The 15,957-nt window shown below is 45.5% G+C and overlaps 1 protein-coding gene across 5 annotated transcripts in view; it reads left to right on the top strand.

The window, feature by feature from the left end:
* Positions 1-15,957, top strand: part of atf2 (activating transcription factor 2) — a 149,774-nt gene that overhangs the window by 99,061 nt on the left and 34,756 nt on the right. For all 5 annotated transcript variants that reach the window (XM_068035454.1, XM_068035455.1, XM_068035453.1 and 2 more), the window contains 2 exons: positions 1,963-2,077; positions 4,585-4,692. In XM_068035454.1, coding sequence (XP_067891555.1) covers positions 1,963-2,077; positions 4,585-4,692 — 223 coding nt within the window. The remainder of the gene's footprint in view (positions 1-1,962; positions 2,078-4,584; positions 4,693-15,957) is intronic.

Genomic DNA, 15,957 nt, shown 5'->3' with positions numbered 1-15,957 from the left:
AGTGGGAACAGTGGTTTCCAAACTTCGGACAGATTTGTGGTTCTCCAGCAGGCTTTTTAAAAAAAAAAATCGGTACCTGCCAGAAAACCCGGAAGCTGTCCTGACAGGTGCTGGGAGAGAGAACAGCAGTTTACGAACTTCGGGCAGATTCAGGGTTTTCCGGCAGGTTAACATTTTTTTTTAAAGCCTGCCGGAAAACCCCGAAGCTGTCCGAAGATCAAAAACCGCTGTTCCCGCTCCCAGCAACTGTCAGCTGTGAATATGGAAAAGAGTGTTAATGAGCATTAGATAAAGATCTGGAGCTTAGAAATTCCAGTTTGCTGTGAAACGGAATGTGAGATTTTTTTTTAAGCCAGTCTGGTTAGAAAGAAGAAGCCAAAGGAAATTTCTCATCTCTGAAATTACCAGTTACAGACGCTTAGCGAGGATGAGGAATGGCCGAGTCCGGTTTACATCAGGCCAGATGGAAATCTTTGGCGGGCTGGATTCTGGCCTACAGGCCTTATGTTGGACAACCCTGATCTAGACTGACACTTCAATGCCATACTAAGGGAATGTTGCTTTGTCAGAAGTGCTGTCGTTTGGATGAAACCTTAAATCAACATCCTGCCTGACTGTTCAAATGAATTTAAAGATCGCATGGCACTATTTGTATAACAGCAGGGATTTCTCCTAGGGCTGGAGATCGGTGGCGAGCTTCAAAAGCCGTGGGGCGCACACGCGGGATTTGCCCCGCAGAGCCGTCGCGATATTTAGCGCGGGGGCTCATTTATAAGGAGGGGGCAGAATGTCCGCCCCCGATGACATAGAGGGGGCGGGCGCATCGTCCTCAGCAACGGCATCCAGCGCCACCGTGTTGGAGCCATTTTTAAAGGGCTTTAAGCTCTTCAGGTCCATTTTCATTTTTAAAGATACAGGTCTGTAAAACATAAAATTAAAACTTTATGAGCAGTTTCAATCCCCTCTCCCACCCGCCAATGACTAATCAATCTATAAATTACCTGCTTCCTCCCCCCCAAAAAAAGCAAACTTTCGATTCCTAACTCTCCCCCACGAATTTCATTAACTTTGACCTTCAACCCCTTCCCACCATCCCCTCAACCAATAGCAAGAGTTTTCCCTGCTTCCCCCCCACCCCCCCGCCCTGAAAACCTCACTCCTTCCCCCTCCCCACCAGTGTTCCACCTTGGATCTCCAGATGGAGATCCATAGGCGCGGGTGTTCCGGCAACCAGTTGGAACATCGGAGTGGGACAACCGTCACGACGAGGTAAGTACCTATGCATTAATTAACATTTATTTAAATTAAGTTTCCGTCGCCAAGTGGCAGGGGAGGCCGCCGCAAGGCCTCGCCGCCGCCAGTAATATGGGGCGGGGATTTCCCGGCATCGAGGCCCGTGGTGGGCCTCTCAAAGAGGTATTTTCTGGTCCCCCCGCCATGACCCACGACGTCGGGGGGCTGGTAAAATCCAGCCCCTGGTGTCCAACAGCAATCCTTGATCTAACGCCACTAAAGCTGGTCACTCATCTCGTTTGCTGTTTATGGGATGTTTTTGTGTTCAATTTGACCTCCATGCTGATAAACATAGAGTGACTGTGCTTTAAAAGCCATTAATTTGGTTGTGAAGTGCTTGTGTATATGCTGAGGATATGATAAAAGTACTGTAAAAATTCAAATTCTTTCTTTATTACAGGGATTTGAATTAGTTTCTGGTTATTGTATAAGAGAAAGCTAAAGTTCTAAGAAAATGTATGGTTTTGTACCTAAACTGATTCTGACATAATGTAGAAATTCGGGGTGATGAGGGCGAGTAGGTAAATCTTTGTACTAATGGATAAGTGATTTCAGTTGGAATTGAACTGTTTACCTATTTTTATCATTTCGAAGCCTGTTTTCTATTAATTGTTCCAATGTTCATTAGAATTGCAGTTGCAGTAATTCTAAAATTTTGCTTATTTTTAGACCAGTATCTGGTTCAGTTCCTCTCTTGTTACAGCTACCTAATGGACAGACCATGCCTGTCACGATTCCTGCATCAATCACAAACCCATCTGTCCGTATTCATACAACAGTTCCTGTAAGTGGATGAAAATGTATCAGAATATCGCTTTAACCTTTTATATTTCTGCAATATGTTTTATAACACTAGTTAAACAGTTTTAATGTATATTTCATTGAGGGGTGTGATATTTGCTTAATCTTTATATGTGAATATAATGACAATGTTCTGTCTTCTTTGGCCTCCTTGTCTCGAGAGACAATGGGTAAGCACCTGGAGGTGGTCATTGGTTTGTGGAGCAGTGCCTGGAATGGCTATGAAGGCCAATTCTAGAGTGAGAGACTTCCACAGGCGCTGCAGATAAAATTGATTGTCGGGGCTGTTACACAGTTGACTCTCTCCTTGCACTTCTGTCTTTTTTCCTGCCAACTGCTAAGTCTCTTCGACTCACCACTCTTTAGCCCCGCCTTTATGACTGTCCGCCAGCTCTGGCGATCACTGCCAACTGACTCCCACGACTTGTGGTCAATGTCACAGGACTTCTTGTAAGCAGCTACATTAGCACGGAGTCTGATTTTATCCCCTACACCAAGTTTAGTTACATTGAAGCTACATTTTCTTTTAAATCTTTAAAACATGAAAAACTGTTCAATCAGAAACTTGCTGTTGTGACTCGACTCGGAAAAAGTTAGTGCAAGAATTACTAAGTGTAGCATGTATGTATATTTGGACTATGTTCAGGCATAGAAACATGTTGTAGATATGAACAAAAGCAGCTTAAACTCAGATAGAGCCTTTAACGTAAAAAAGTGTGGTCCAAATTACTGTGCAGATGACATTGGAATTGAAGGTGAAGCTGGGAAAAGAGAGGTTAGGATAAAATACAAAAAGTTCAGCTGAAAGGGTGGCTGTTAAGGTTTTTAAAAGATGGAGAGATAAAGAAGTCCAGGGAAAGAGTTCCAAAGAGTAAGATTGAAGCAACTGAAGGCTCTATCACTAATGGTGGTGTGAAGAGAGGAGGGGTGCGGGTGAATAAAATGCAACACTCAGAGGGATGGAGCATTTGAATAGTTTAATATTTAAATAAATAGTATGAAAACCCACTCATAATCAATATCTCTATCTTTACAAGTAAACATTGCATTGTAAGGCTCATAAAATAATAGTCTGAGAGATGCTGTAGCTGAAAATATCCCCACTTCTACCTCCATAACATTGCCTGCCTTTGCCCCAACTCAGCCTATCTGCTGCTGAGGTCCTCATCCATGGGCTGAATTTTTATGCCCTGATGGAGATGAGTACAGACGCAGGCAGGCATGGAATTTCACACCACCAGCCGGCGTGCCAGTTCCCCGGCACCATCTTGCCCCTGTGCCATTTTCCTGAAGGTGGGATGGGGGCAGCAGGGCTACCCACTCACAAGCGGTGATTACCCAGTTAAGCCTGTTTAAAGGTGTGTTAATGCCTATTGTCAGAGACTGATGGAATTTTCCAGTCAGCCTCTAGGCACCTGGAGGCATCAGGGAACAGTAGCTACCTGGTAGCGGCCTCCCAGTGGCAGACGGGGGTCAAGTGCTCCAAGTAGGCTTTGAGGCCCTCCCTTCCTGCCTGCCTTCAGCGGCAATCGCAGGCTGCCCTTTGGTGGGGTTCTCCACAATGGTGGCCCAGCTGCTAATTCTATTTTTTATTTAAAGCTTTAAAAAGTTGGAGAGAGGGCACCTCAAAATGGCAACGCCTTTTCACTTATCTGAAAAGGCAGCCTGTTGCTTCTTTAGTGCTGGAGAGGCTCCTATTGGCCCTCCAGCTTCGAGAGCCTTCCCGCTGTCCTTAATTGGACAATGAGTTTGGCCTTTGACCATTAATTGACTAATTCAGGGAAAGTCACAGCCAGGTCACTGTCCTCCACAGGGACGAGCTTCTGACACCTATTTGACCCATCTGACGTTTGGGTCCTGAAGGCCACAGGGAACATCCTGTCCCCTACCTTTGTCATCTCCAAACTCGACTATTCCAATGGCTGGTGTCTCATCCTGCACCCACCAGAAACATCAGCTCATCCAAAACTTTTCTGCCCAAATCTACCACTTACTAACCAACCCTGCGTTTGCTGACCTACATTAGCTGCAGTTTCCTAATACCTCATATTTAAAATTCTCAGCATTGTGTTTAAGTGACTTCATGGTGTCACTGTCCCTATATCTGTAAACTTCTTGAGTCATGCAACCCTCCAAGTACTCTTTACTTCTGGCTCTGACCTCTTGTGCATCCCATCCCATTTGCCCCCCTCCTCCCAATTTACGTTCCATCACTGGAGCCATGCCTTTTTCTGACTAGGCTGTATGCCCCGGATTTCCTCTGCCCCTCCACTTCGCTCTCCTCCTTTAAGACTATCCTCAAAACCCATCTCATTTACCATACTTTTAGTTATCTGAAATCATCTTTGGTGCGGTGGCTATTTTGTCTGAAAGTGAAGTGCCTTGGGATGTTTTGCTACAGTAAAAGAATGATGTAAATGCAAGTGTTGGTTTTGTTGTTAAAGCTTTGCTGAGTCTTCTGTTTATGCTGTTCCATTTTCTACTCACTAGATTATCAGGCCTGTCACCATGGTGCCTAATATCCCTGGAATTCCAGGTCCTCCAGTCAACAACATTGAACCTCCCTCTCCACAACCACTACAGTCAGAAGCCAAACTGGTAAAAATATATTGGTTTATCGTATCTTATTCCAGTACTTCAGTCTAAAATTAATGAGTGCAAAAAAAAATACACCGAAAAAGAGTATGATGGAGAATCAGCAACCTTTTTTAATCCCCTTTACAATCGGGTTGCATCATGTATGGACCCTATTTTCTGTGATTATTAATAAAAATATATTGGTCACTTTTAATTATTTGCCAGTTATATTCTTCATTTTTTATTTTAATGCATTTTCAAGGTCCTCCTCGTGAATTTTCAGGTTGTCGATATGAGGATTTGGTCTGAAACGGTTTTTAAACATGGAAACTGCTTTAATTCTTGTATGCTGGCATGCCATTTGACCAACACAGGGTCAGCAAATTTTGTATATTAAAATTTGGCTTCAGATTAGGATCTAGGCTGATATAGCTGTACAGGGCTATTTTAATATCCCTCCTTCCTCCCATTGCCTGCTCTTTTCATCTCCTACCCCTCCCTGCCTCTTTTTCTCCCCTTCCCCTCCTCATCTTCCCTCTGCCTACTACTCACCCTCCCCCTCTCCACTTTCCTTCTTCCTCATCACCCTTCCTTAATCTCACTCTTCTTCACCATCTCTGTCCCTCCCATTCCGTCTGCCTTTCTCCTCTCCTCTCTTGCTTCCTCACCTATCCTCTCCTTTCCTCCCTTCTCCATCCCACCAAGCCTCCCACTTACCCTTTTCCAGTCCCATCCTCTACTTCCCCCTTTCCCGTGCCCCATTCTCCCTACATTCCCTGCTCTTCCCCTCCCTCCTCTCCCTTCCTTCTTCTGCTAGGTATATTCTGTTCCTGAAATTTTTGTGTGACACAGAAAATGCACAACAGACATGCTGTTTGTATTGAATTACTCTTATGTCTTCCATGTGTTTCTCATAGAATGTACAGCACAGACACAGACCATTCAGCTCTACAAATTCATGCTCCATTCACGCCTCCGTCCAATGTTTCTCATCTAACTCTATCAGCCTAATTCTCTGCTCCCTTCTCCCTCATATGCTTATCTAGCTTCCTCTTAAATGCATCTATACTATTTTCCTCAACTACTCCCTGTCATAATAAGTTCCACATTCTCACCACTCTCCGGATAAGGAAGTTTCTTCTGAATTCCCAATTTGATTTCTTGGTGACTATCTTGAATTGACGGCCTCTATTGTTACTCTTCCCCACACGCATGCGTCAGGACCATGTTTGGGTCCCAAGCCCGTGCTTGTCATCAAGGCGCCCGCTGGCGCAACTTTATGTGAGGCAGTTTCCTAATTGGCTGTCTCCACATTCGCCGTCCAATTAAGGACAGTGAGCAGGTTTCCTAGCTGGGAGGCCTAACAAGAGGGCCCCAGCACTGGAAGCCGGCAGCCCCACCAGGAGAGGTGGGCGCTGAGAGGGGGAAAGGCCAGTGCAAGGGCATCTCAAAATGGAGGCACCCTTGTAAGCCTGCTGAAAATTTAAAATTTAAGAAGGCCAATTGTTGTTAGGGCCATCTGTTTGGAGGGAAAGCCCCTGTAAGGATTGGTTTTGGCCACGCTGCAGCCTTTTCTTATTGTGGCTCATTCCTGGGCAAGTGAGAGGAGGCACAGATGGCCCTCCGGCCTGCCACATGGAGGCCGCCTCCACGTTGCTGCCAGTCTCCAGTTTCAGTAAGGGATCAGCCCGACACTGGGAAAATGCCGTCGGCACCTGAAAATGGCCTCTAGGTAGGACCTTAAGTGGCCTAATTGGCTGTCCACCTGCATGGAGTGGGTTGCCAATTCCGGTGGCAGCCCACCCCGGAAAACGCCCGGAGGTGGGACAGCATTGAGCAGCCATCCCTTCTGGGTTTCCTGCTTATTTCCTGGTGTCATTGCCTCCAAATCCACCTCCATGGGGATGGAAAAATTCCAACCTCTGGGCTGAATTTTTGGGGCCTCCCAAAGTCGGGAACGGAGGCAAGGTGTCCCTGAAAATATCAGCGCCAGGCAACGTATCAATTTCAAGACACCGATCCCAGTGCTGGCAATAATCAGCAGGTTTGGGTGAGGGTAGGATGGGTTTGAACAAAATTTTTAAAGGGGCACATGGATAGCATGCTCCTTCTGGGTTCAGGGGAGACCGGTATAGAGTGAGGAGCCAGTCGTGGCTGCTGTAGGTCATCACCTCAGCCCCATAAAAGGGTCAGCGGGGCAAAGGGGGACTCAGCTCTTGGTAAGGGGATGCCCTTGGCACTGCGCAGATGGCAGAGAGAGTGGACACTCAGCATCCAGGCATTGAACAGGGTCGGCATCCCATGGCATTGAGGAGGCAGAAGAGCAGAGGGCAAAACTGCCAAGGACAGTTGGGCAGCCACCTGCCCAGAAGGAAGGCAGCAGCTGGCAATGGGGGCATGACTATCAGATTTTGGATCCAGTGGCAATGAGGGGCAACGCCCTCCACAGGAAAGAGGAAAGCCCGAGCAGCAGGAGGGCATGTGAGAGGTAAGAGCGGCAGGAAGGACATGGGGGCCATACCCTCAGCTGAAGACAGAGCTACCTGGAGATGACCAAGACCCGAAGCCACACGAGACTGCGTCCCTCCAGGCACATGGTCACAGACATCTGTGACCTCGTTGCCGACGACCTCGCACCACTGGTCACCATGTCCTACCAGTAGCCATTGAAGTCACTTTGAACTTCTTCACTACTGGCTCCTTCCACGGATCTGCTGTGGACCTTAGTGGCATCTCTCATGCAGCAGCACACCACTGGATCTCTCAGGTTACTGATGGCCTCTTTGCCAGAGCTGGACAGTACATTCACTTCATGATAGACGCGACTTCGCAGGGACAGACGCCAATGGGTTTTGCTGCCATCGCTGGATTCCCCAGGTGCAGGGCATCATCAGTTGTGCCCATGTGGCCACCCAGCGACTGGTCAGTGAGTTCCATGAACAGGAAGGGCTTCCACTCCCTTAACGTCCAACTGGTCTGTGACCACAAGAACTTCCTCCATGCGTGTGCTCACTTTCCTGACAGCTGCCAGGACACCTTCATCCTCCACCAGTCCAGGCTGCTTCAGATCTTCATCCAACCGCAAAAGCGTGTGGATGGATCCTAGGGATATCCTTTGAAGTGATGACTACTGACCCAGACATAGGCATAGAGGCGAATATAACCAATGCCACCCACTCAGTAGGATAACCACTGAACAGACAAACGGGCTTCTGAAACTGTGATTCTGATGCCTGGACCCGTCGCCTGATGCCTTCCAATACCTTCCTGCAAGGGTCTCAGTCATTGTGGTGATCTGCTGCGATCTCCATTACATGGCCCTCTGCAGAGGTGTGACTTTGAGGACAATGAGGCTCTGAAAGGAGACAGCTCATTGGGGGATGAGAGGAGGCGGAGGGAGACGATGCTGAACAGAGAGGTGCTAATGCTGCACAATGATGTGGCCTCTGCCTGACACTCTGCGGGAAAGGACCTTCCTCCTCTCCCTCGTGGCCTCCACCATTAGATCCAGGTTGGCATCAATGAAGGGAGGGGCTGCCCTACCCCGGGTGCCAGACCTCCAGCTCCCCTGTGATTTCACTTCCCTCTGGTACAGTGGAAGGCTTTGGCACAAACCGCAGATCTCTCCCTCAGGACAACCAGCAGCCTCAGTGATGGCTGCCGTGGGAGTCTGAATGAGTCCCACATTTCATCTGACCCATCTCTGCTCCCACCCCCACTCTTTTCAAACGAAAAGAGATGCAGACTGTTCAGCCTCACAGTTATAGTATCATCCCTGTAAATCTTTCTTTTGCATCCCCTCCAGTGCCTCTATATCCTGTTTATAATATGGCGATCAAAACTGTACACAGTACTCCAAATGTAGTCGAACCATGGTTCAATACAGGTTTAGCATAATTTCTCTATTGTTTCATTCGATCCCCTATTACTTGGTTTGCTTTTGTTATGACCTTATTGACCTGCGTCACAGCATTCAGTGATTTGTGTATTTGCATTCCCAGATTCTTTTGCTCCTCTACCCCATTTAGATTCTGATTTTTCAAATAATATGTGATCTCCTTATTTTCTTATCAAAATGCAATACCTCACACTTATCTATGTTTGATTCAATTATCTGTCCGTTTTGCAACGGCTCATAATGATCACGGAAAATGGGTAGATGAGACCAGTGCGTATATGCCATATTTTGGAGATAGATGGGGCGGCGCAGTGGTTAGCACCGCAGCCTCACAGCTCCAGGGACCCGGGTTCAATTCTGGGTACTGCCTGTGTGGAGTTTGCAAGTTCTCCCTGTGACTGCGTGGGTTTTCGCCGGGTGCTCCGGTTTCCTCCCACAGCCAAAGACATGCAGGCGATATGTAAATTGGCCATTGTAAATTGCCCCTAGTGTAGGTAGGTGGTAGGGAATATGGGATTACTGTAGGGTTAGTATAAATGGGTGGTTCTTGGTCGGCACAGACTCGGTGGGCCGAAGGGCCTGTTGAAGTGCTGTATCTCTAAAAAAAAAAAAGATGGAGGAAAATGAATTCTAGAATCCTTTACCCTACTTGCAATATATCTGCCTCACACCACATCTAATCTTCAGTCCCTTTGCCCCATCTCCTCTTGCTTTCTTACTGTCCCCATCTCTTCTCTTTCATTGTCCTCCTGTCGCTGTCTCACCCTGTCCCTTCTTCCTTTATCCTCTGTCTCTGCCCAACTGTACTGTGCCCAACTGCAATATCTTCCCATGCCCCCCCCTGCTTCCTTCACCATTTGTTGGCTGTCCCTTCCCTCTCCATTCATCTACACCAACCTGCTCCCAATGGCCATTTCTTAGCAGTAAGCTGGGTCCAAAGTGGATAACCTCATGCACTTCCACATTGAACTCCATTTGCCTTAGTTTCCCTTTGCAGCTTCCTGCTTCCACCTGCACTATTTACTGCCCCGCCTAGCTTAGTGTAATCTGCAAACTTGGATAAACAACTTTCTTCCTTCATCTAAGTCATTATTAAATTTGGTGAAAAGTTGAGGCCCCAGAACAGATCCGTGGGGAACACCACTTTTCAATTCCAGCCATGTTGAGTACATACCCTTTATCCCCATTCTCTGGCTCTTACCTCCCAACCAACTTCCAACCCAAGTCAAAAGGCTACCTCCAATTCTGCGCCCTCTCATTTTTTTCTGACAATCTCTTGTGGAACCTTAATCGACAGCTTTCTGGAAGTCCATTTAGATAACATTCATTCACAGCCTCTTATCTAACTTATTAGTGACCTTCTCAAAGATTAGTCAGACATGACCACATAATAGACTTATTTACAAAATTACAGCCTGTGTGATTAAAGAAACTGTGGCAGCATGTATACAAAATTGGCTAAGGGACAGAAAGCAGAAAGTAGTGAGAACAGTTATTTATCAGACTGGAGGGAAGGCTCCACTGGTATTCCTTAGGGTTCAGTAGTACGACCACTGCTCTTTTTGATATATATTAATGACCTGGACTTGGGTATAGAGAGCATAATTTCAAAGTTTGGAGTATTGTGTTCAATTCTGGGCACCACACTTTAGGAAGTATGTCAAAGGCTCAGAGAGGGTGCAGAAAAAGTTTACAAAAATGGTCTCTAGTTTGAGGAACTTCAGTCATGTAGAGAGACTGGAGAAACTGGGGTTATTCTCCTTAGAGCAGAGAAAGTTAAGAGGAGATTTGATAGAGATTTTCAAAGTCATGACTGGTTTTGATAGAGTACATAAGGACAATCTCTTTCTAGTGGCAGAAGGGTTGATAACTAGAGAACACAAATTTAAGGTGATTGGCAAAAAACTAGAGGCGATATGAGGAAATATTTCTTTACACAGCGAGTTGTTGTGATCTGGAATGCACTGCCTGAAAGGGTAGTGGAAGCAGATTCAACCATAATATTCAAAAGAGTATTGACTAAATACTTGAAGGGAAAATAATTACTGGGCTGTGGGGAAAGAGTAGTGGAGTGGGATTAATTGGATAGCTCTACCAAAGAGCCAGCACAGGCACAGTTGGCCAAATGGCCTCCTGTGCGGTATCGCTCTATGGTTTGTGCTTAACAGAGCTATGTTGGCTCCCTCTGATCAACTCATAATTGTTCAAGTGCTCAGTTGCTGTGTCCCTCATGACAGATTCTAATAACTTCCCACAACTGACATTAAACTGACAGGCCTGTTGTTACCTGTGTTTTTCTCTCTCCCATCCTTCCTAAATATTGGAGTGACATTGGCAAATTTCGAATCTAACAACAATTTTAACCAAGAGAGCTTTGAAAGATTATGACTAACGCATCTGCAATTCCTTCACCTATTTCTTTTAATACCCTTGGGTAGAAACCATCATGTCCTAGAGATTTATCTATTTTGAATCCCATTAATTTCTCCATTACCATTTTGTTACCTATAGTAAATCCAATAAGATCCTTCACTTGATTTATTTTTAATTTTCCTTTTATCACTGATATTTTATCCTCTTCCTCTGCTGTGAAAATGGATACAAAGTACTTGTTTAATAAATCTGCCGTTACCTTGTTGTCTGTTAGCCTATCACCTATGTCTGTCTTTAATGGGCCTACATCACCTTAGCTACTCTCTTACTCCTAATTTAGTTATAATAATTTTTACAATTAGCCTTAATATTACATGCAAGGTTTTTCTTCATATTCACGTTTTGCAGCTCTTGATATTTTCTTAGTGTCCTTTGGTTGTTTTCTGTATTTCTCTCACTTCACTGGATTATCACTTTTCTTAGCATTAGTCTAAGCCATTTCCTTGAGTTTTGTACTCTGTCTGAGCTCCCTGCAGACAACATATGAGGTGTGTTTTGAATTTTATATTGTCACTGAATAGTGAGATGAGGCCGTATATTGTTGTTATATGTCTGTGCAATGTAACTAGTCACTGGAGATGATTCGGCAAATTGTGTCTGGAAGCTCACTTCCTACTTCCCGATATCCCACTACTTCGGCTGTGTATCTCCGCAAGAGTTTATAGGGCTTCCTTTTCATCTTTTCCAGGACACTGAAAGGACAGGTGGTTGCTGTTCCTCTCTCCGTGGCTGTTCTTTGATGATAACTCCCCAGCCAGGGGAAACAGCCTCTCAGCATTTACTAAGAACACGTGAACAAAGTAAATAGGAGCAGGAGTAGACCATTTGGCCCCTCGAGCCTTATCTGCCATAGAGTCATAGAGTTTTACAGCACAGAAACAGGCCCTTCGGCCCAACGCGCATGCACCGACCATCAAGCACCCGTCCTAACTAATTCCATTTCCCCGCACTTGGCCTGTAGCGTTGTATGTCATGGCGTTTCAAGTGCTCATCTAAATACTTCTTGAATGTCATGAGCGTTCCTGCCTCTACCACCCCTTCAGGCAGTGTGTTCCAGATTCAGTAAGATCATGGCTGATCTGATTGTAGCCTTAGCTCCTGTTCTCTATAACCCTTGACTCCCTTATAGATCAAAAACTGTTGAACTCAACTTGGAATATATTCAATGATCCACAGCTCTCGGGGAAGAGAATTCCAAAAAATAAAATTACTCTGGCAATCCCTTTATGAATTTTACATGTTTCAATGAGATCACCTCTCATTCTTCTTAACTGCAGGGAATATAAGCATAGTCTACTCAATCTCTCCTCATAAGACAATCACCTCATCCCAGGAATCTGTCTAATAAACCTACATTGTATTCCCTCTAAGGCAAGTATGGAGGTATGGAGACCAAAACACCACACAGTACTCTGGTGTGGTCTCACCAACGCCTGTTAAATTGTAGTAAGACTTCTTTACTTTTATATTCTAATCCCTTTGTAATAAAGGCTAACATACCATTTGCCTTCCTAATTGTTTACTGTACCTGCATGTTAACTTTCTGTGTTTTGTGTACAGGTATACTTAGGTCTATTTGAATACCAAAATTTTCGCAGTCTCTCACCTTTTGAAAAATATTCTGTTTTTCTGTTTTTCTACCCAAGTGGATAAATTCAATGGAGGTTTACTAGATAGATTCCTGGGATGAGGGGATTGTCTTCTGAGAAGAGATTGAGTAGACTGGGTCTATAGTCCCTGGAATTTAGAAGAATGGGAGGTGATCTCATTGAAACATATAAAATTCAGAAGGACTTGTCATTATATTCCATCTGCCATATTCTTGCCCAATCACTTAACCTGCCTAAATCCTTTTGCAGCCTCCTTGCATCCTCAGAGCTTACCTTCCCACCTAATTTTGTATCATCAGCAAACTTGGACACATTACACTCAATCCCCTCAGCTAAGTCATTGATATAGATTGAAATAGCTGAAGCCCAAGCACTGATCTTTGCTGTATCCCAGTAATTACAACCTGCCAACCCAAAAAGAGCCTTTTATTCCTACTCTCTGTTTTCTCTGTTAAGTCATCCTCAATCCAAGCTAATATAGTACCCCAAATGCTTTTTGAAAATCCAATTACACTACATCCACTGGTTCCCACTTACCCACCCTGTTAGATGCAACATCAAGGAACTTTAACAGACCTGTCAAATATGATTTCCCTTTCATAAATCTGTGATGTCCCTGTCCAGTCATGTCATGATTTTCTAAGTACCCTGTTATCAAGTCCCTAATAATCGATTCTAGCATTTTCCCTACCACTGTCCTAATAATAGATTGTAGCATTTTCCCTACCACCGATATCAGGGTAACTGGTCTATAGTCTCCTGTTTTTCTCTCTCCCTCCTTTCTTTAATAGTGTTACACTAACAAAAGGCAAACAGGGTTATGTTTGCTACCTTCCAGTCCATGGAAACCATTGTACAATCTAGGGAATTCTGGAAGATCAAAACCAATGCAACCACTGTCTCTGTAGACACCTCCTTCAAAACCCTCAGATGTAGGCCATCAGGCCCAGGGGATTTGTCAGCTTTAGTCCCATTAATGTCTCCAGTATTACTTCAATACAAATACTAATTTCTTTAAGTTTCTCATTCTCACTAGACCCATGGTTCCCCACTATTTCCAGAATGCTTTTTTGTGTCTTCTACTTTGAAGACAGTGTATTTGTTTATGTTTGCCATTTCCTTATATTTCATTATAATTTCTCCTATCTCTGCTTCTAAGGGATCCATGTTCACTTTCACTAATCTTTTTATGTCTCTTGTTAGTTTACTGACATATTCTGTTTTTTTTTCTTCTTTTCTCAATTTCTTGGTCCTCCTTTACTGAATTATAAAATCTTCCCAATCCTCAGGCTTACTACTCTTTTTGAAACGTTACAAAGCTCTTCCTTTAATTTAATATCTTTAACCTCTCTTGGCAGCCACAGTTGGACCACTTTTACTGTGTACTTATTATTTCTTAAGGAAATATATATTCGTTGTGGATTTGGATTAATTCTTTAAATGATTGCCACTACTTGGACTGAATTTTATTTGGGCGTTGCGCTCTGACATCCGATGGCATGTCATGTGGGGTCTGTAGAATTCCAGCGACCGTAATGGCGAGCTCCCCTTGGGGGCTGTTGCTCATGACCAGGGGTCTCTATGTGGACTGCACCTGCCTATTGATTTCGGCTCTGGTGCATACAGATCCTCAGGAGCAGAGGATCACACAATGTAGGATAAGCCATACCCATTTCCATGTGATAAATAAAGTTGAACCCTTCATTTATTCAAAGGTTCCTAACGGCAGGGATTGGTGTTGACGGGTACATCAGGTGCTTTCCTGGATCAACTATGTGGCGTGGCATGGCATTGCCCATCCTGGCCAACACTCAGAGTGGCACAGCATGACCACATCCAGATCCTACCAGCTGCATCATTTGCCCCCACCATCCATATAATCTTAACACTCCTGCCCTTTTATTTTTAGATTTAGAGATACAGCACTGAAACAGGCCCTGCGGCCCACCGAGTCTGTGCCAACCATTAACCACCCATTTATACTAATCCTACACTAATCCCATATTCCTACCACATCCTCACCTGTTCCTATATTCCCCTGCCACCTACCTATACTAGGGGCAATTTATAATGGCCAATTTACCTATCAACCTGCAAGTCTTTTGGCTGTGGGAGGAAACCGGAGCACCCGGAGAAAACCCACGCAGACACAGGGAGAACTTGCAAACTCCACACAGGCAGTACCCAGAATTGAACCTGGGTCGCTGGAGCTGTGAGGCTGCGGTGCTAACCACTGCGCCACTGTGCCGCCCTTTCTGGCACCCTCCCACACACGGGGTGACTAGAGTGCCATTGCTCCTTCACACACACAAATAATCACAGAGCATAAACTGTTTACATAGTGGGGGGTACACAGTACCTCCCTTCAAGCCTGTAGAGCTTTCCCTCCAGTAATCCCAGACCCCCTCCCTCCTCCGTTTAAGAATGCAGAGCTGAGACCCCTGTGACCCCCTCCTCCTCCCTTCCAGTATGCAGAATGAGACCCCTGTAATCCCCCCCTCCCTTCCAGTATGCAGAGTGAGACTCCTGTAATCCCCCCCCTCCTCCCGTCCAGAATGCAGAGTGAGACCCCAGTGATTTCCCCCCCCCCCCTCCTCCCTTCCACTATGCAGAGTGAGATCTCTGTGATTTCCCCCCACCCCTCCCTCCTCCCTTCCAGAATGCAGAGTGAGACCCCTGAATATCTGAACTTACCTTCAGTAGAGAAAACTTCTGCCTCCGATGACCCGCCAGCCTTTCTGTTCGGGAACGGGACGGCACGTGACAGCCACCCTTTCAACGTAAAATCCGGAAGTATGCATCGAGAGGCAGCTGGCTGCATAATCTGCAGAGGGAAGTATCATTTTGAATATGGTAATTGGGGTGCCGCCGCTGAGCGGCGGGTGGGGGGGGGGGCCGCACCAAGGTCCCCCACCGCCGGTAATATGCAGCGGGCCCTTCTCGACGTCGGGGGTCAAGGCCGGCCTCTCCCAACAGAATTTTATCGGCCCCTGCGCTGCGACCCACGGTGTCGAGGGGCCGGTAAAATTCAGCCCCTTATCTGCCATCATATCTTTTAATTTAGTTTCCCAATCTACTTAGCCGGCTTGCCCCTCATACCTACGAAGTTTGCTTTGTTCAGGTTTAAGACCTTAACTTAATACTTACCTAAATCATTTCTTCCTTATCTAACACTATCAGCATAACCTTCTGCTCCCGTTTTCCTCCTGCTTATCTTGCTTGCCCTTAAGTGCATGTATTTGCCTCAACTACTTCTCGTCATAGTGAGTTCCACATTCTCATTGCTCTCTGGGTAAGGAAGTTTCTTTTGAGTTCGGATTTGAATTCTTATATCTGATATTGATT

The sequence above is a fragment of the Heterodontus francisci genome, chromosome 7 (assembly GCF_036365525.1).
Source record: "Heterodontus francisci isolate sHetFra1 chromosome 7, sHetFra1.hap1, whole genome shotgun sequence".
In the NCBI taxonomy this organism is placed as follows: domain Eukaryota; kingdom Metazoa; phylum Chordata; class Chondrichthyes; order Heterodontiformes; family Heterodontidae; genus Heterodontus; species Heterodontus francisci.
The sequence above is the reverse complement of the archived record's forward strand: the minus strand, read 5'-3'. Positions and strand labels throughout refer to the sequence as shown.